This window comes from Eumetopias jubatus, unplaced genomic scaffold (assembly GCF_037043125.1).
Source record: "Eumetopias jubatus isolate StellerSeaLion01/CBP00866 unplaced genomic scaffold, mEumJub1_p1.0 scaffold_14, whole genome shotgun sequence".
Taxonomy (NCBI): Eukaryota; Metazoa; Chordata; class Mammalia; order Carnivora; family Otariidae; genus Eumetopias; species Eumetopias jubatus.
The window spans coordinates 90,903,571-90,924,765 of NW_028274820.1; the positions used below are offsets into that span (position 1 = coordinate 90,903,571).

General features: G+C 39.9%; 1 protein-coding gene across 1 annotated transcript in view; it reads left to right on the top strand.

The window, feature by feature from the left end:
* Positions 1 to 19,563, top strand: part of NUP205 (nucleoporin 205) — a 78,301-nt gene extending 58,738 nt beyond the window's left edge. Inside the window, exons 33-43 of the mRNA XM_028106277.2 lie at positions 101 to 222; positions 2,005 to 2,143; positions 4,110 to 4,236; positions 8,849 to 8,925; positions 11,411 to 11,539; positions 11,758 to 11,884; positions 14,845 to 15,011; positions 16,553 to 16,676; positions 17,112 to 17,240; positions 17,571 to 17,644; positions 19,238 to 19,563. Coding sequence (XP_027962078.2) covers positions 101 to 222; positions 2,005 to 2,143; positions 4,110 to 4,236; positions 8,849 to 8,925; positions 11,411 to 11,539; positions 11,758 to 11,884; positions 14,845 to 15,011; positions 16,553 to 16,676; positions 17,112 to 17,240; positions 17,571 to 17,644; positions 19,238 to 19,390 — 1,368 coding nt within the window. The 3' untranslated portion in view covers positions 19,391 to 19,563. The remainder of the gene's footprint in view (positions 1 to 100; positions 223 to 2,004; positions 2,144 to 4,109; positions 4,237 to 8,848; positions 8,926 to 11,410; positions 11,540 to 11,757; positions 11,885 to 14,844; positions 15,012 to 16,552; positions 16,677 to 17,111; positions 17,241 to 17,570; positions 17,645 to 19,237) is intronic.
* The last annotated feature ends 1,632 nt before the right edge of the window (positions 19,564 to 21,195 follow it).

Sequence of the window (21,195 nt, forward strand, 5' to 3'; positions counted from 1 at the left end):
TGATTAAAGATCACAGATGTGCTGTGAGAGAGTCTCATTTTTATCTCAGGCCCTTGAATATGATTTCTGTACTGATGCTTTTCCCTTTGTAACTTCTTAGGCATTTCTTACAAGAGTGGCTAAGATACAGCAGGGTGCCTTAGAGCTGCTGAGGTCTGGGGTGATAGTGAGACTGGCACAATGCCAGGTCTATGACATGCGCCCAGAGATGGACCCACAGGGGTAAGTGTCCATATACATTGGTGTTTCCTTACTAATTCTTCACTGTAAAGGGTCAGTGAGGGAAAAAGATATTCCAAACATAATTTTGCCATTGGTTTATCATTCTGTTTGAGCAGTATTCTTTCATCCTGATGACTCTTTTTGGGTCCTATGTCCCTGCCATTTCCTAATAAGTGGAAGTTGCTAGTAAGAATAAAAGTAGGAGGGACCTAATGCTTTCCATTTTAGAGCAGTAATGTAAGAGGGAAATAGAGCCATTTTGTTAGTAAATGTTTTTCTTCCCAACTTTAGTGTTCTGTTCAATAGAACATATATTTTTAGGGGCACCTGGGTGGCCCAGTCAATTGTCTGACTCTTGATTTTGGCTTGGGTCATGATCTCAGGGTTGTGAGATCTAGCTCCATGTCAGACTCTGAGCTCAGCACGGAGTCTGCTTGAGATTCTCTCTCTCCCTCTCCCCCTACCCCTCTCCTGCTCATGCTCTCTCTTTCTCTAAATAAACAAAATCTTAAAAAAAAAACAACAACGTTTACTTTTAGTTATAGTGATCCTTTAAAGTATTGTAGTGAAATTATAATTTGTTGTGGATTTCCTATTCCTGATGACTTGAATAGTATTTTACATTTTTCTCATTGTAGCATTTTATCAACTTCTTGCACATTTGAAATCTTTTAGTCAAACAATTTTTTAAGTTTTGAGCTTTTTTTTTTTAAAAAGATTTTATTTATTTGACAGAGAGAGACACAGTGAGAGAGGGAACACAAGCAAGGGGAGTGGGAGAGGGAGAAGCAGGCCCCCCGCGGAACAGGGAGCCCGATGTGGGGCTCAATCCCAGGACCCTGAGATCATGACCCGAGCCGAAGGCAGATGCCCAACGGCTGAGCCACCCAGGTGCCCCTAAGTTTCGAGCTTTTTAACAGATTTCTTGGTTCAGTTTGTATATGGGTTCCCCCCCCTCATTTTTGTCTACCTGGCTGCAACATTGTTAGCATACCCTCTTAGCAGTAAATAACACTTAGGTCAGTTTTATTAATTTTCTTCAAAAGATCCATTGCCAAATTGAATATTTGAGTGTATCAGGATTAACTGTAGAACTATTTTACCTCCAGAAAAGAAATTTTTTTTTTATATTGCTTTCTAAAATTTTAAACGTGAGAGTTATTATTTTCCCCTTAGGTAAAGAGGATTGAGTTAATTACATTCCTCAGCTCTTGGCATTTAATCACTTGTCTGTGCAAAGCCTTTCTCTTATTCCATATTTTGCTTCCATTCCCTTCTCTTCAATAGGCAACCATTTTCTTTTGTCTAAAAATTTAAATACAAACATTTACAATAAATGATGGTTTATTAGTACCTAATCTTAAAAGTGAAGTGATTTTACAGCCTCATTTTAACTTTTTAAAATCTTGATTTTTTAATATAATGGGCAACGTAGACTCATTTCTGGCTTTGCCTACAGGAGAGGGAAATTTGGAGAAAATAACTTCCGTTTTTATCTGTTTCTTGTTTATAGTTTCTGTGGCCCACGGGAGCATTTAGAGTAGAATAAATATGTTGAGGAACTTCCAAGCATTGTCTTCAAATTATGCAGATTTTCTTTACCAAGATTTTTCAGAACTGAAATAACTTTTTACTGCTGGTATGGGATGCAGAATTCTCCTTAGTAGCTTCACATCTTAATCAGGCACCTGTGATTGTTTGACATGGAGGTGGTCAGGAACTGTTAGCATCCCTTAACTCTTGGACTGTCGCTCTCTCTCTGTTGGGTGGAAATGAATGAAGCATGTTCGGCATGAGAGACCCACCAGTGTTCATCCCTGCCCCGGTGGACCGCTATCGGCAGATTCTGCTCCCGGCTCTCCGCTTGTGCCAGGTCATCCTCACGTCCAGCACAGCCCAGCACTTACAGGCAGCGGGGCAGGTGAGAAGAGCCCTTGGTGTAGAAGGCGTCACGCAGAGTCCTCCTTTTATCATGGCACAAACCCGAGGCATCGACAGCGCCCGGACTTTATCTTAGTCACACTCTGTGTGGCAGCCCTGGGTATCAAAGGCCAGCCCCTTTTGCTTTGCTGTGAACTTCATTGGCCTGCTCTTGACTCTTATTTGAATGAAACCCCACAGCGAAGAATAGAATAGTGAGAGGGAAAGCAAGATCTCTAAGTTTGTTCTTCTGTAAAAGGAAGTGGTTATTGTGATAGGAATAAACTGGCTTCTAAAATGTAATTTAACCAGGGATTTATTGAGAGTCCATACAATATTTTAGACCTTGCAGAAAATATGAAAGAAAGATGATAATGGCCCATTGGGTTATGATATTTAGAGGATGAAGTAATTGAGATAAGTGCATTTTCTAACATAAAATTTTTTTTCATTGAGCACCAGAAATTAGTTTTATTTTCATCCCTTTTCAATGAAACCTTCAAAAAAAAATCTTTGTTTCTTTAAATTAATAATACAGTGTATAATTTAGCCATTCACTGATTAGACTTATCAAGAATGACTCTGAAGTTTTTGATTGTATTGCTCTATGATTATGACACCCTCAGGAACTGTGTCCTAATACTTTATAGTAATTTTAGGTCCTTTCCCTGCCATCAGTGTCAGGCTTATGTCACCAAGGTAGAATGCTGCTCTAACACGGCACCTTGTTTTATGCTGCGTTAGTACATCCTGCCACTTCCATATGTGGCCTTTGAATCAGTTCTTTAAAACTCAAAGACTTTCCTTGTCTTCTCCTTAATTGAGATTAAGATTTTTTTTTTATTAGAAGTGGGACTTTGTGATGATGTAAGATTCTCTAATGCCACTCTTGTACTGGCTGTGGCAGAATCCCCCAAGGAGCTTGTTTTAAAATTAGGGGCGCCTAGGTGGCTCAGTCGGTTAAGCGTCCAACTCTTGATCTCAGCTCAGGTCTTGATTTCAGTGTTGTGAGTTCGAGCCCCACATTGGGGCCCAGCATGGAGCCTACTTAAAAAAAGATTACAGAGTTCTACGTCCAGTATTTACGGGTTAAGGCCAGGAATCTGAATAAAAAATAAAAGGGGGCACAGTTCCTGAGTGATTCAGATGTTCAGCCTGTTTTGGCATAGTTTCATCCTTCAGGGCATTTATGATCTAGTTGAGGAGACATCATATGTGAAAGTAATTGGATTCCTCCATGAAAGTACACTAGAAAATGCCACGGTGGAAGGCCAGAGTTTGGAGGTCAGGATTTTTATCTCATTCATATTATATCAAAAGGAGAATTTAACAAAAGCTTTAATGTGATTGTCCCTATGTCAGGCTAGTCAGATTTTCATAGAGCAACTTAAATTCAGTGAATCATTTTTATACCTACTCCTGTTCTAGGTCCATTTGGACAAAAAGAAATTAAATAAGGGTTAAGTAATAGTTTTCTTTTTTTTTTTTTAAAGATTTTATTTATTTGACAGAGAGAGATAGTGAGAGCAGGAACACAAGCAGGGGGAGTGGGAGAGGGAGAAACAGGCTTCCCGCGGAGCAGGGAGCCCGATGTGGGACTCGATCCCAGGACCCTGGGATCATGACCTGAGCCGAAGGCAGATGCTTAACGACTGAGCCACCCAGGCGCCCAGTTTTCATTTAGTAGTTATAAGTTATACTTTTCTACTCTAGCCTTTAAATACAGTAATTTCTAAAAGTTGAAATCATCTTTATCTTTGGCTTTCTTATGAATTTTAGGTAAATATTTGCTTCTTGAAGAAATAAACTATAAATGTAAAAGACAGTTGCTTATATACATTCACTATGATTCATTACATCGAACTTGGTGCTTCAGCGTTATTAAAAAGATGAATTACAGATGTAGAAAAAAATTTGCTAATCTTGACCTCCCTTTTTTCCGTTTCCCCTCCTTTTCCTCGGCTCAGGTGTTGCAGTTTCTCATTTCACATTCTGATACCATACAAGCAATCCTGCGCTGTCAGGATGTGAGTGCTGGGTCTTTGCAGGAACTGGCTCTGCTAACAGGAATTATCAGTAAAGCAGCACTTCCTGGTGAGTTAATTATGTTGGATGGACTTTGAATAATTCTTTACAGACTGACGTACACTTAATAGAATGAGGCTTTTATGGCTTTGTGGTACGTAGGACTTATTTGAAATTGGTACTAAGAGTTAACTGCTTTTTTTAAATTAGTAAGTTTATATGTATAAGAATGATATATGATCATACCAAAAAATTCAAAGAGTTCAAGAAAATAATTACTCAAAACCTCACTACCTAGAAATTACCAAGTGCTTTTTTTAGTCAATCACCACATGTTAACAATTTGGTGAGTAGCTTCTCAAACATTGTTTTCTGTATATGCATATACAGGAGAGATGGAGACGGAGACATACTGAGGTGATTTAAGAGAACAAGATTACCTTTTACGTGCAGTTTTAGAAAATTATTTAATTTTACATGAACTTTTTTTTTTTAAGATTTTTTATTTATTTATTTGACAGAGAGAGACATAGCGAGAGAGGGAACACAAGCAGGGGGAGAGGGAGAGGGAGAAGCAGGCCTCCCGTGGAGTAGGGAGCCCGATGCGGGGCTCAATCCCAGGACCCTGGGATCATGACCTGAGCCGAAGGCAGACACTTAACAACTGAGCCACCCAGGCACCCCTAATTTTACAGGAACTTAACAGATTAAAGAATTAATTGAAGAGAAACTGAAGACATTGCTGAATTCAAGACAAATGTTTCTTTACTATGAGAGCATAAGAGCTATTTTTTTTTTAAGATTTTATTTATTTGAGAGAGAGAGAGAGCAAGAAAAGAGCGCTTGTGAGCAGGGGGAGGGCAGAGGGAGAGGAAAAGGGAAAAGCAGACTCTGCACTGAGCACGGAGCCGGTGCCGGGCTAGATGTCAAGACTTGGAGTTGGACACTTAACCACTGAGCCACCCAGGCACCCCTATCTCTTGGTATTTTTAATTTGTATTGAGGTCCCCTCCCCCAAGAAAAGTATATTATATGATGTAATGTATGGTGATTAATATAACATAATAAAAAAAAAGTGTATTATAGTCCCTGAATTCTCTAATGTTTATCAACGTCTAAAGGTTGCCTCTGTTCTTGAATCATGGCATAGCTGATTATGATTTTATTTCCCTCAGACCTTGTAGCTCATGATAATAGCTCATATTTATTAAGCACAGTGTGCCAAGTACTTATTTTAAACACTTAGTATATTTATTTATTCCTCACAACAGTCTTACGAGGTAGAACTATTATTTTCCACATTTTACAAACAAGGAAACTGAGGCACAGGGAGGTTGCCTTGTCCAGAGTCACATAGATAATACTGGTGGTGTGGTTTCCCAGCCAGTATGGCTTCTGAGCCTGTGCAGTTAACTCGTAGACTCTACTACCTCCATTTTTATGTTGCTACCAAGTCTGAGGCCAGCCCATGATTCCACCCGCCCCAACCCTGATATGTTTTCCTCTCTAGGGGTTATCAGTGCTTGAGCCCTTTGTATTGGGAGAGGAAGCGTGTTTGGCAGGGCAGAGGGCAGTGCCCGTGCAAGCCCTGGGAGCCCGTGCTTATTCTGAGGAGAGTGCAGCTTCCACTCCACCCAGTCGTGGCGTATCTCAGTCCTGGAGGCTTGTTATGCTCATTTCCCCAGCTCATCCCAGTGTCTTTAGATGATACCAGTCAGACCGTCGTCCTTCTTGCTTCTACTAAGGTCCCACGGTGCTTTGTAGTGGTTCTCCTCCTAACGCTTTTCCCTTGATTTCTCTAGGCCTTACCTAATTACTCTAAAAGGCTTCTCTGCAAATTGAGTCTCCATGAGAATTTGCAAGAGTTTTTGGTCTATCTTCTTTCCTTCACACTGCATCTGAGGAGTGGAATAAGGTCATGAGCTGAATCATTCTGCTTACTTCACCAGAATTTTCTGGTTTTTTGTCCTTTGCCATCACCATTTTTCAGTATTTGTGGCATAAGTCTCCCCACCGAAATTTGGTGAATTTCGTTCATTATGTAGGTTGATGACAGGAGGGACACTTTTTAGTTATTATTTATTTATTTATTTATTTATTTAGAGAGAGCAAGAGAGCAGGGAGGAGGGGTAGAGAGAGAGGGAGAAGCAGGCTCCCCACTGAGCAGGGAGCCCGATGCGGTACTTGATCCCAGGACCCTGGGATCATGACCTGAGCGAAGGCAGAGGCTTAACCGACTGAGCCACCCAGGTGCTCCAACAGGAGGGACATTCTGTGATGCTACTTCATTCTGCCATCCTCACCTAGAAGTGCTGAGTTAGGTATAAAGAGAATTTACCTTTTATCAAATCCTCTGGTAAGGTGGTTTTATTCATGAAGGCTCCTGTCATTAATTTTTTTAAATGCCTAAAATTTTTGTATTTTGCTAATAGCATCATTTGACCCTGTCAATGTATTAAGATTGTATTCGGAAAAGCAGTTTTTTTAACATGCTCATGATAAATTCAAACAAAATAAAAGAACAGAGTAAAAAGTACCATGACCAGCAGTTCCTGTTATCTAAAAGCAATTAGTTATCAGTTTACTTTTCTAGAAATTTCTGTGCATATGGTGTAAAATTGTCCCCTCCCTACACAAATGTAATCATACTATACACACTGCTCTGTAACTTCTTTTTTCCAGATCTTTTCTCATCATCACATAGATCTCCTACCTCAGTCTTTTAAATTGGCTGCATAATTGTCCATTTGTGAGAGTTAACCAGATCTTTGTTGTTTAACCAGACCCCTGTAACATGTTGACTGTTTCCAGTCTTTTTTAAATTTCCAACAGTGTGGCATTTAATAACGGTGTGTGTGTGTGTGTGTGTGTGTGTGTACATAAGTGCTTTTGTAGATTTGAGCTGGTAGGCTTGATAAATTCCTGACAGTGCTTGGTCTGAAAATATATATACTTAAATTTTGGGGGGGGGGAGATAATGCCGAATACCCTCCCCAATTTTTTTAAACTCTTAACAGTTTTAATTCCTATCAACCCTACTCTGCACAGTGTAGCCCTTGATGACATATTGTTTTGTATTCTTCCATAATTTTACTGTATATATTTTTTTGTCTTAAATGCTACCATTAAGTTATAAGGCCATTTATAACTGTGTCCCCTTTATTGCCTAGCCTTTTACTGGGTATGTCCTGCGTCCTCAAATACTGACCAGCAGGTTAATTTTTTTCCATAAATCAAAAATATTCTGGAGAGTGTTTTGGAGTTGAGAGCGATACAGGTGGTACACAGAGGACTCAATTGACACTTAGCAGAAGGGTCTTACAGAAACTGAGAATTGCTAGCCTTTTTTTTTTTTTAAAGATTTTATTTTTAAGTAATCTCTATACGTAGTGTGGGGCTCGAACTCAGCCCCGAGATCAGGAGTTCCACGCTTCACTGACTGAGCCAGCCAGGCGCCCCAAGTAGTCTTTTTAAACAGAGGCAGCCGGTGGAAGAAAAGAACTGGGGCATAGCAATACATGTTGCAGAGATCAGGAAGTTTGAGGACAAAGAGGAAAAGACCTGAATTCCATGACAGTATTAGATACGTGATCCAGCTTTCAAGGGGTAGGATGGGAAAGAAGGGCTTAAAATTGCAAGCAGCGAATGTGGAAAAAATATTTCAAGAATTTGATATTAACCAGATTTTTGCTTGTTTTTGTTTTGTTTTGGAGTACAAGGGAGACCTGAACATATTTTCAAAAAGTGAGGAAGAATCCTCTGTGGCAGGGTAGATTTTGGTAAGCTGGGAAAGAAGGTGATTCTGGGAGCAGACTCCCAGAAGAGGTGGAGATGGGAAGGGGTAGAGTAGTGAGGTACAGGTGAGGTATAGCAAGCAGCATGTACCAAATGATAGGAGTGTTTTCTGTAGGTTTGTGTGAGGTCATGGGCTGAGAAATCTAGAAAGAGGAGGTCTTGTCATTATGAGGAGCAAAGAATAAGGTTCTGGGTTACATGCTCTGGAGTATATGCTTGGGAGTAAGGACTGAATTAAAAGGATTGTGCAAACAGAAAGTTAGGGTGACTGAGACAGGTGCAGGTGCATCCTCAGCATGACGACAGCCATGAACAAAGAAGAAACCAGTGGGTTTGCTTGGAGGACTTGATAGAAATAAAGGGTTTTTTTTCCTGATACTATGAGAGGTTGATCACTTTAAGAATTTTGTAGTAAGTCTAAACAGAAGTTGAATTGGAACTTTTTTGTGTATGTGCAAACTGTATTTTGCTTAAGGGAGAAGAAAAAAAATCAAATGGTACAGTACCTAGGAGAGTTAAATGAAAAAAGAAATGTATTTCATTAGAAGTGTTTTATATCCTAAACTCTTTCATGAGAAAGTAATTTACTGCTGAGTTTAGAAAATTTTAACTTTTATGGTTATAAATAAAAAGTAGGTTTATGTCAAAACCTTTAAAGTACCTTTTAAAATTATGAATTCAGTCTAGATTTAGGTTGCATATAAATGAACAAGTGGTGAACTTACAATCTTTGTGAAGTTGTATTTCCCAAAGCTCCTTCATGGCAAGTCTGTGTCTGTTCTTATACATAAGGAATATAAAATGCTAGAACCACTCTTCCTGGTTTTTTAATGTTTTTATTTTGTTGATTATAAAACTGTATTTAAAAGCATTCCAAATTTTATAGGTATATTAAATGAACTTGATGTTGATGTAAATGAAGGATCTCTAATGGAGCTACAGGGACATATTGGAAGATTCCAGGTAACTGATTCTTATTTCTTTAAAGAGTAGCTCCTGTAAGACTTGACAGCAAAATATAACAGTCCTTTCATCCATTCTCCCTGTTCTGCTTCCTGGATTTGGGCAAAACCTCTTTTTTTTTTCTTTTTTAAAGAATTTTTTAATTTATTCATTTGAGACAGAGAGAGAGAAAGAAGAGAAGAGAGAGAGAGAGAGAGCAGGAACAGTGGGAAGTGGCAGAGGAAGAGGGAGAAGCAGACTCCCTGCTGAGCAGGGAGGCCAACGTGGGGCTCGGGGCTCGATCCTAGGACCTGGAGATCATGACCTGAGCTGAAGGCAGACACTTAACCATCTGAGCCACCCAGGCACCCCTGGGCAAACCCTCTTGATGGTTTTTAATTGATTTTTTGGTATATCTAAATAATATGCTTATTTTCAAGTTTTAGGAATCACCTGTTGATTTTCCATTGAGGAGGATGAGACCTTAGATCTCTTTTCTCCTTTTCTTCCACCGTACAATATGGACATTTCTCACAACACTGCCTCCCTCCCCACTGAAACGCAACATAATTATATCATAATTTTGATTAGATCACATGTTATTTATGATTAAGAATGAGTGATAGGTTACTTCTAGGTGCAACGTTATGTTTTCCCTAAAGTGAGTGGTTGTTTTCTTTTTTTTACTTGCTTGGCTTTTTAAAAAAAAAATTTTTTTTTAAGATTTTATTTTACTTTACTTGCCCCGGGGGGGAGAGAGAGAGAGAGAGAGAAAACAAGCAGGCACAAGGAGGGGAAATGCAGAAGCAGGCTCCCCACCGACCAGGGAGCCCGACGTGGGGCTCGATCCCAGGACCCTGGGATTATGACCTGAGCCAAAGGCAGATGCTTAACCAACTGAGCTGCTCAGGCGCCCCTATTTGCTTGGTTTTTATGTACTTACTTCTAAATTATTCCCAAGCTCTCTTCCAGTTGTGTAATCTTTTAATATATCCAAACGTATTAGATAGCTTGTCAACTAAATATTTATTAGTCTTTCTGGGAGCCTCCTGGCCTGCTTTGATCTGAACAGCTTCACTTTTGATTGGCTTCAGAATAATTGTATTTATATATTAAAATTTATATTTCATTGTTTTTGAGACAGTAATTTTCTTAACCAGTCCTCTTTTTGTGAACTGTTTTTTCAGGTTTCCAAAAGAAAACTGCTGCTATCAGCATTTTTGTGTACAAATTTTTGAGCTATAGATTAGATAAACCTAACTGATCTCACTGGATCCAAGGGTGCACACACAGAACATGTGGAGTCATTATCAAACTCCGGAAAGGGTTGCACTCTCACCAGTAAAACCCAAATACTCTGCCTTTATTTCCCTCTCTCTTTCTTTGTCTTCTAATTTTTTTTGTTGTTAGGGAGAAAAAGATATTTTTGAAGGATCTTTCATAGGTGACCTCTAGAAATGTGGTAGTGCATCTGTTTTGTCTGTAAGGGTAGCAAACAGGTAACATTTTAAAAATAGATATAACTATTTTGGCAAACTAAGTTTATATTGTCTTTTTAATATGTTTTGCCCTATCCAGTCTTACTACTTAAACTAACGTCAGTTTACATAAGTTATTATATATTATACCTGGGTATGTCTGTATGTGTACGTAGGTGTGTGTGTGAGATACCAGTTTTTAAAGTACATGTTTATTGTCCACTGATTATGTGCAGAGCACTGTATACAAGTGTAAATATGATTCATTCATTGTCTCAAATAATCCTGACCACAATCCCGTAGAGTAGGAATCGCTATTTGCACCCTAGGAATGTGAACATTGAGGCTTGTGGAGGTTAAATAACCTGTTGTAGGTTACAAAGCAGGTCAGGTACCTCCTAGTGGAACCCGCATCTCTAATTTCAACCACTATATATATTTCCAGTTGTGAAAAGCTCGTCCTTTCCTTCCAAGAACCTTAGGAAAAATTGTAATATCAGGTGAAAAGTACCAACATTTCAAGCAGATGACATTTTCATTTTGTGTCTTCCCACCCCCTTTATGGAGTCCCCAGAAGTGGCCCTAGGAGAAACAGCCTTTAAATTTGAGCCATCTTAGACAAAATTATCATGGATGTGCTTGTGACAAAGTGTTGTCTATTTGCCATCCCATTTTGCTTCTCATTGTTTATGAACTTGTGTTTATTTAATGGGTATCTACCAAGGAATTACTTGGTGTGATACAGAATATTCTTTGGCTAATGCTTACAATGTAATGGGGATTAATTGCTAAAAACAAATATGGTGTTCTTTTAGTGAGTTGACTGCCAAGCAATTGGCATTTGCAAAAAAGGCGAATTTTAATAGGGCTAATAACTTCATTTTTTTCAGTTGGAAGTAAGAAATCAGACTCTTTAAAGAGTGATTCCACTCCCCAGTGAGTTTTTCTTTTTTATATCCCTCAAGGAGAGGTCACTAATTTTAGACATACCCAATTAGATATGAACAAAGTATCTTTCTCTTTCTCAGCGTCAGTGTTTAGGACTACTAAGCCGCTTTGGGGGCTCTGACAGACTGCGTCAGTTTAAATTTCAAGATGATAATGTGGAGGGAGATAGAGTGAGCAAGAAAGATGAACTCGAACTGGCCATGCAGCAGGTAAGAGGAGTGGGCATTGTGTATCTGTTCTTGAACATTTGTGTGTTTTTGGAAGGATGTGATTAAAATAACAGATGGGAGTGATTTTGCAATTTGATTTATAACTTTGTTGTAATTTTACAAATTGATAAATAACTTTGTTCTTCAAATCTGGAATTCCGTGACACTTGGGCATTTGGGGAACTGACATTTTTGTTACTGTTATTCTTCCATTGTAGATCTGTGCCAATGTCATGGAATATTGCCAGTCACTCATGTTACAGAGCTCCCCCACATTTCAGCATGCTGTATGTCTCTTTACCCCTAGCCTGTCAGAAACCATTAATAGAGATGGACCCCGGCAAGGTGAGCCTGCTCCTTTCTTTCTGTATTTGAGGATTAAGCTGCTGTGTGATTAAGACAAGCTCTAGTTGGCTCCAGAGAGATGCAGTTTTTTTCTTTATGTGTGATTAGTGGGAAAATTTGTAAATGACTTTAGGAAGGATCAGTAGGAGGTACTGTCGTCAGTTCCGTGGGTAGGCTAGAGAGCTTGAGAGGACAGAGAACCTCAAGATATTCTGAGGATAAATTTAGAAGAGCTTTGGGGGGAGAGTATGGTTTTGAATAGTATTGGAGACCCCAAAGAAAGGCTCTAAGATTCGTGAGTAAGCTAGCTGGGTGAAAAATGTACAAATATAACAGACAGTTAATGTGTGAAATCATGTTAAGCTGAATGCAGTGTCTAAATTGGGTCTTGTAGTATAGCTCCAAATTTCTATACCACAGCAAAGTAAAATGTAGATGCTAAGTAGGCTGACATAGTCTATGACTTCCTAGGGACATAGTAGGTGAGATCTGGAATGTGAGGGCTATGGGTTGATTAAAGCTGTTATCCTGTGGGACACTCAGAAGACAAAGCCCATTGTGATCTTAGTGGTGCTTGGTAATGCAATGTACTGCTGCTGATTTCCAGAAGCTTTTTGTGTGAGGTTTCTGAAAATCATTTTGTCACAGTTTCAACTTCTTCAAGATCTTATTTTCCCTGAAAATTACTTAATCACATAAATTATTTAATAGAATGATGTTATGAAAAATATATTAGCTTAACAGCATATAACCACTGTCTCATGTAAATGGTGCTGAGAACTATTTGTTTCTGTTTCACTTTATAACTTCATTATAAAGTGTCCAAGGGGGCCCCTTTTTTCTACCTTGAATCTAACATTTTAAAACAAATTTAGGGGCACCTGGGTGGCTCAGTGGTTAAGCATCTGCCTTCGGTTCAGGTCATGATCCCAGGGTCCTGGGATCGAGCTCCGCATCAGGCTCCCTGCTCTGCAGGAAGCCTGCTTCTCCTTCTACTCCCTCTGCTTGTGTTCCCTCTCTCACTGTGTCTCTCTGTCAAATAAATAAATAAAATCTTAAAAAATAAAATAAAACGAATTTAACCTGTTCATAACATTTTCAAATGAAATTGTGGTTTTGTCATTTATTCTTCAAAAACATTAATCATATGCTAATAATGTATCACTAGTAATTATTAAAATTTCATTTGGTTTCTTCTCATTTTGAGCCAGTCTTTCACATACCAGGTCATTCTTAGATCTTTAATACTTGATGATGAACTTTATGAAGCGTTATATGTTGGTCTTTATTTTTCCTCAGACTTTTTAAAGATTTAATCAGCATACTTATCCTTGCCAGTTGTAGACAAGGAGTGGGTATGTGTGTGGTAGGTTCAGGAACATTCAGTTGTAGAGGGATAGTTTAACCTAGCAGTGAAGAACACAGACGGATTATGAACTGCCTAGATTCGAGTCCCAGTTCTGTAAGCGACTATTGATATGACTTCAGAAAAACTACTTAGCTTCTTTGTGCCTCAGCCTCCTCAGCTGTAAAATGGGGGTAACAACAAGCTCTTTTCTAGTGAATTATTGTAAGGATTACTCAATGTGAAGTGCTTTAGAACAGTGTCTGGCACTTAGCACTGACTAAGTGTGACCTGTAATTATTTTCATTCTTGCTGGTCTTCACTGTTACTGTTTAGTATATGTGCTATTGCTTGTGGTTCAGGGCCCTCTTCTTTAGCATTTCTACTGCCTAGACCTCACACTCTCTCCTGCAGACTCTGTTTCTGTAGTCAGGTTTGTCGTGAGCCGTCCTTATCTGATGTCTAAGTCTGGTAGCTTCTGCACACCTTACTGTTTTCTAGATATGAGCACATCAGCATAGGAGAAAGCCTGATAGGCTTTGCACTACTCCTGTCAGCACTAGACCATTCTCTTTCTGGATGTGTTCCTACCAGAGTAGGTATCATCTAAATATTGCCTGGGCACCAGGTCCCTAATTTCACTAGGAGAAGGCTCCGTATCGTAGAGACTGTCACATCTTCACTGAAGACTGGAAGGGGAAACCTGGCAACTCAGATGAGTCTAGTATGTCCTGGTTGGTGGCAACATCCACTGACAAGGAACTGTTATCTCTCTTCCTCTCCTCATGAAGACCTATGAAATTTGACTTTGAAGCAAAGTTAAGGGAGATAGTGGGGAAGGAAGCAAATGCACATCTCTCCTGCAGTATTCTTGGCAGTTAGAGCCATTAAACAAAGATTATCTCCAAATTGAACTTGAAATTACTAAGGTATTTCTCAAGGAATTCCTCAGTTGTAAGAGGAAATTGTTCTGTTTGCACCCGTGCTTCCAGTTCTTCCCTTCATGAATGACTTTCCCAACTTCTCATGGTTCCTTTGCACCTTCATCAGAAGCTAGTTGAGTAAAAGGTAGATCATTTTGTTTTCCTACCCAAAGGGACTAATGGTGGTAAGAGAGTTGTTGAAGTTTAAATTTAATTACATTTTTTGACTGTCTCAGTGTTCTCCTTCTCTTGGGAGAATGACTTTGAGCTGGGAATTCAGCAACCAGAAAGGTGCAGACAAGAAATGAATCCATATAATGAGAGCTGTAGGGTGAGGCAGGAATTCTTAACCTGGGCTCAGGAACCTCCAGACTTGTGTGTATGGCTTGTGTGTGTCGGGGTAGGGGGGAGCTGGATGCAAAGGTTTATGATAGATTTCTCAAAGAGGTCTTCCCCAGTAAAGGGGGAGTTCTATCAGTGTCCACCAGCCAAATTTCCTTATTCTTTAGGGCTCTAGCTCTATGCACATTACTGATCACAGTAGTTCCACTCTAATCCTCTGAACTGTCAGAAGTATTCAGAAGTAATTTGGGTTGGTTTTAATAATAGTTTACATGCCCTTCAAATCCTGGGCATCCCTTGTTTAAAACAGGTATTATAAGTGGAATATTGTTTTTTATTATCAACTTTAGATACTCAAGCTCCAGTGATTCCATATTGGCGCCTGCCTGGTTTGGGCATCATTGTCTACCTGTTGAAACAGAGTGCTAATGATTTCTTCAGCTACTACGACAGCCATCGAAGGAGTGTCAACAAGCTACAGAATGTAGAGCAGCTTCCACCAGATGAGATCAAAGAGGTATGAATTTTATAATGAGCTGTGGAGATATTTGAGAAGCCATTGCTTTTCCTAATAAGGGTCACAGTACTGGTGTCCGACCTGTGAGTAAAGTTGATGTATGCAGTGAGATGAAAGGGCTTGAAATGATTGCTCTGTGTGGCTTGAAGGAGAGTCCCCCTCTGGAGCGGCACGCCTGGTAAGCAGGGGAACTCTTGCATGGAAGACAGGGTAGTGGCACCTGTTGACACCGCCTGCCCTTCAGGAGAATGGCAGCTGGCTTTCAAAGAAGAGTTTTGGTAATTTATACTCTAAAATCTGTGCTGAGAAACTTGGGCTTCAATTGCAGAGGCTAATTCAATAGAAATGATCCCTTAAGTTAAGATGTCTCTGTGCCTTCAGCATCTTCAGTATCTGTTGGGTGAATTTTTCAGACAAATGGGATGGCTCTCAGTGACCCAGAATCACTTGCTGCTGTTTATTGTAGTTAACGATGTTGAGTTGCTAGGCTTGCTTCCTCAGTAGCTGCTTTTCCCATTTGGCACAGCTGAACGACACCAGGGCTCCCTTGGTCCATGCTGAAGCTTCCTGGTGGCCTGCGGCGGCTTGGATGTGGAACCATGTTGCCATTCCTCGTTTGCACCAACTGTCCTGAAAAACTCCATGTCACTCTTCAGAGTAGTCAAAACTCCCTCTTGCCACTCTTCCAGTAATCACAGAGAACGTGTAGTGGGTGGTGACAATGTGCCCGGCCCTAAGCTACAAGTTCTGTCTCAGTACATGAAGCAGATGTTGTTGCTACGCCTGTTTTCTCAGATGAGGAAATGGAGGTCCTATAAGTTTGGATAACTTACCCAAAGCCACACAGCTAGCAAGTCCCAAGATAGGAGTAACTGATGGAGTTCAGGTAATCCCTGAGATTGGGCGGTTTACCTCTGGCAGCCCTTCCCCATCATGTGTAGCTTATGGGCGACACCAGTACTTGCAAGAGGGATGCAGCTTTCCCGTCGAGGACGTGGTGCTCTCCCAGCCCCACTTCAGGGTGCCTTCCGCCAAAGCCAGCAGCTGAATTTTGAGTTGGCTCACTGTGCTTTTGCCGAGCAGAGGTGTGATGAAGGGAGTTCTGGGTTGATGAGCCTATTTTAGTTTCTGCTGTAGAAATCTACTTTACGTTTCCTTCAGAAGATACATGATGGCTGTTACAGAAATTCTCCATGGCACTGTTAAACCTATGACTTGAAAAACCTTCTGTTGTGTTTTGTTTTAGTTTGACAGGAAATTGAGGGTTGGTCGGCCCCTCAGCAGATTGGAAACGTCTGTTTCAGAGATAAGACCTTTTCCAGAAAGCTGCAGATGAATCTTCATTTGTGAATTCGACTACTTTGGCTCTCAGTTTTTTGTTACCGGCTCCCTAACTAGATAATAACTTGTCTGCAAGGGTGTTTAAACTTCTTTGAATGTTTTTCGCAGTGCCTATCATAGTGACCCTCTCTGTAGATTTCCATGAAGTTTCTGTTAGAGTTTATGTCATCGCTAATACTGTGTTTGTTTCTGGTCCTCAGTTGTGCCAGTCTGTGATGCCTGTTGGTGTTGAGAAAATCTCCACTGCCCAGAAATATGTTCTAGCAAGACGGCGTTTGGTGAAGTTGATCAACAATCGAGCCAAACTCCTTTCTCTTTGTTCTTGTATCCTTAATGGAAACCACAGTGGGAACTTGAATGGTGACCTTTAAGAGAATCTTTAAATGTAGGAACTGTTTATTGATTGTCATTATTTGGGCATCAAAACTGCATGAAAAGGGACATAACTTTTTTTCCAGTAAAATGCCTGATCTGTTTCCAAACTAAAATTTTTTTTCTTATCTTTTAGATTTAGTTAGTAATCCTGATAATGTATACAGTCACTGTCTGGACAGGAGGCAGGGACACAGCACCCCCCGGTCCCCACCTCCTTCTTCTCAACACACCTTCTTTGTGGGGGGACACCTTCAGTGGAACCTTTCCCCTCGCTATTAGACCGAGGCTGTGGGTACATCACGGAGGTAGTGTGGTCTCTCCTTTGTTTTCCTCCTAGGAAACTGGTTTGATGAGATTGTTTTCCTTTAGTCCGAGCTCTCGTAGTTATCATAGAGACCTGCCTATTTATTCTTTGGCGCCATCTGGAGTACTACTTGCTACACTGCACGCCCACGGATTCTCAGGATTCCTTGTTTGCCTCCAGAACCTTATTTAAAAGCAGAAGACTACAAGGTAAACTTTATTCTGAAAATTAGCGAACCATACATACCTATAGATTGCAGTGCCTTGAAAAACTAGTTACACTTTTATTTTTTGTGTTTCTGAGTTACTAAGAGTGGATTGGGCAATCTAGAGCTACTTAGTTATTAGACATAGCTGTTTCTTGTAGTTTACTTCTATTCATGGGAGACTGTGTGGAGCATAAGAACATCTTAGACTCCGCTCTTTAGCTTCTTGCAGTTAAAGGCTGGCCAGCTCCAGAGTCCCCTGGTCTTCAGGTTCTTCCACCGTATGATAGATACATACTTGTAAAGCTGGTTTGTTTGTGTCTTTTATTGCCAGATTCCTTCACTCCAGAAACCAACCTGGATTTTAGAAGTGGACTGACTGGAGTGAGCCAACATGACATAGACCAGGTGAGGTTCTATTCTCATACTCTTTTTCTTTTTTGAAAGGAAAAAGGAAAAGCCTAGTATGTTAGTATGATGATGATTTTCAGGATTGTGTGCAAAGACCTGATTTTGATTCTGACCTGGCTGCCTAACAGCTCTGGGACTTTGAACGACTTACTTTCGATCCTCCATTTCCTCACCGAAGAAATGGGAACGATAGTTCAGGCTCAAGGAGTTTTGTCAGAATGAAATGAGGTTTCATATGTGAGGCTTCTAGGGCAGTAGTGCCTGGAAAGAACATAGTGAGAGTTCAGTCATTAGTAGGCATCGTGATCCAGAAACTCCCAGTTTCTTTAGATTAACTTTGTGGACTTCTTAGGCACAAAATGTCACTTAGCACTTAATTTTTCAGAAAATAATTTAATGGAGAGATTGTGAGCAGCCATTAAAAATTCCATTGCCGGAGACTATAATATGATACAGTATTATGTATTAAGAACCTCTTGACCAGTAATATTGGAACAGAAGAAGAGCATTCCAAAAACAACTAACGTAAAAACCTCACACGAACCTAATAGGAGTCTTGGGAACAAAGCAGTTAGCAGGGTACGTGATGTTAGATAAATGGAATTATAACTAGATCTGCTGCTAGGCATCTGAGTGTCCCTAGCCCTGGTTTGTTAAAGCCTCTGCTTTTCCCTAATCCCTCTTGGTCACTGCCTTTCTTGAAGCTGAAGGTTGGGCTTTATCCAGGAAGGAGCATCCCCCAGACTATACTTAACCAGACGTCATACATAGCGTGCTCTCATCCTAGCCCTGACTACATCTGCCCTTTAAGTGACTTCATAATAGTAATTCGTGTTTTGGCTAGGCTTGTTTAGGGAAGCCAATATTTTAGTGAGGCCATGGGCAGAATTAGCCAAAGAATAGTTCTTCCAGAAGATGTTTGATAAATATGTGTTGAATTAATGACTATTTCTGTTTCATTAGACTGCTCTGTTATAGTTAGAAGAAATGCAGGTTAATAAATAATCTTGTCACTCTGTGCTTTGATTTTACTGCAAAACTGAAGGCAGGTAGAGTCATCTAATTTTACACTTAATTTTAGTGTTTCAGTATAGTACCAAAAGAATCCATCCAAAACTACATATGCATTCTAAATTACATGAATTCTAAAATGTATACCAGGTTCCTTTCCTCTCCTTATATATTTTGAAAATAAACGCATGCAAATTTTTTTTTTAATTGAAAAATCAAATAAAAGTAAAAGCTTCTTTCCAACTTACCCTTTGTTTCTTTTCCCCAAAGACATCCACTCCTAACAGTTTCTTGTATTGCCCTTCGGGAAATGTTTTTGTGTATATGCCCATATATCAACAGCAGCATCTGTAGTTGTTGCTATTTAAGATTTTACACTTTTATACAGACAGGAAAGAGGGAAAAACAATTCTATACCAATAAATTCTAGCATGGAAATGTGAATGTTTAGTTACTTTGCTGCATGAGAAAGGACCACATTACAAAAATTCAGAGGTATTTTAAATTGGAAGACATAGAATAAAAAAAATATTTGAGACTGTAATTTTAATAATGACATGTCATCTGTGTTACCTCTAGCTTCAGGCTGACGCCATCAATGCTTTTGGAGAATCACTACAAAAGAAACTTCTGGACATTGAAGGATTATACTCAAAAGTTCGATCTCGCTATAGTTTCATACAAGCTCTTGTCAGACGTATCCGAGGACTGCTGAGAATATCCAGGAACTGAGAGCCTGTGCTCATGCTCTTCTAGGGAAGAGATGAACTGGGGAGAACTGTCCCCTTTTTATAGATTAGTTTGTTTCTAAATTATGACCAAAAAATATTTTGCTATTTCTTTCTTTATATATGGACATCTTTTCTGTAAATTTCTTTGCCTGGTTCCAACCTCACTAGTAAAAAAATAAATACTTTTTAAAAAAAGAAACAAAACAAACGTGTGGTTAGTCTTTTGAACTTTTACCTAGAAAATGATCAACATTAATGGGACTCCAACAAATAAAATTTCCACAGTGGTGGTTTTCCCCTAGGGATACAATTCTGAATGTTACATTGAAGGCATAGTCTGAAAACTCTACTGTTTTACCCCTTTGTTGTCTACAGTCCGCTTCTGTGATACTCAGGGTTACTCCACGGGGTGGAGTGGGCAACAAACTATATAGCTATGTTCTTGAACGGAATAGTGTGCTCAGTACTATGAATGTATTACAGAAAAATCCCAAGAAATGAAGCCATCTCTTTCCTAAAATTGTTTTTTTCTTTTCTGCATGTAAATGATAGTATAATAATTTGCATTTGTTCCTTAGAAATGATTGTGAAATTTCCCAAACTAATCACCTGCTGATATTTCTCATGTAATTAATATGATGGCTACGTTTAGGGCAAAAGAACGTATACAATCACCACTCTACTTCTTGCCCAGTTGTACTTAACGTTCAAGTGACTGCATCATCTCAAAGTCCATTTTTCCCTTTCCAGCCACCAGTTATTTCAGCCTAATATATAGGAGAGACTGCAGAAAGAGAGTCTTGACTCATGCAGTAGCAGAAAAGTTGTACTTAGTTATGTAGTGTTGCTCTTTAAAAAATTTTTATATCATTTCCATGGCTTTTTAGCATCTTTTTATTTTTTTTTATTTTTTTTAAAAGATTTTATATATTTATTCATGAGAGACAGAGGGGGAGAGAGAGAGAGAGAGGCAGAGGGAGAAGCAGGCTCCCAAGGAGCAGGGAGCCCGATGCGGGACTCCATCCCAGGACCCTGGGATCCTGACGTGAGCCGAAGGCAGACGCTTAACCATCTGAGCCACCCAGGCGCCCTTTTTAGCATCTTTTTAAAAGTGCCTTGTCATTGTTACATTTTGAAGTTAATTTACTGCCCACCACTTAGAAACATTAGTCTTTAGCTGAAAAGCATCCTGCTAATAAATAGAAGTCTTAGGGGAGTGTGAATGTGTGAATAAGTGGGTGCACCATGGGGTAGCGACTGTAGCTCTCCTCCACCCCCACCCACTCCAGTCAGGCCTCTGGACATCCGAACACAGGCAGGAGCCTCAGAAAGGAGCCTGGGGCACAGAATCAAAGCATTCTGTAGACCTTGGGAGTGTGAAGCTAAATTGAAAATGAAGATTTTTAGATTTACTAAACTTTGTTTTCTTGTTTTCCCATCATTTCTTCCAAAACTCCCAGCAGGCTGGATCGGAAGTTGGACACTGGAGAACGTGTGGGGAGGGAAGGCAGGAAGGATTGCGGCTGCAGGTGCGCTGCTTAGAAGGCTGACCAAGAATGCGATTTGTATAATAAAGTCGGAGGGAGAAGCTAACAGCCTTGGGGGCTGCAGAGGACACACTGCCTGACTCAGCATGGTTACCTGGGGTGTGGAGAGGGGCTGTTGTGCTCTGCAGCAAAGCAAACGGGATCAAATGTTGTAGAACTTCCATTTTAAAAAGGTTTAGCATTTAAAGGGAAGGTTCATCTAGTCCTAAAAACTGCTAAATAAGCGTAGGATCTTAAAGCATTGTTTTTACTGAGTTAA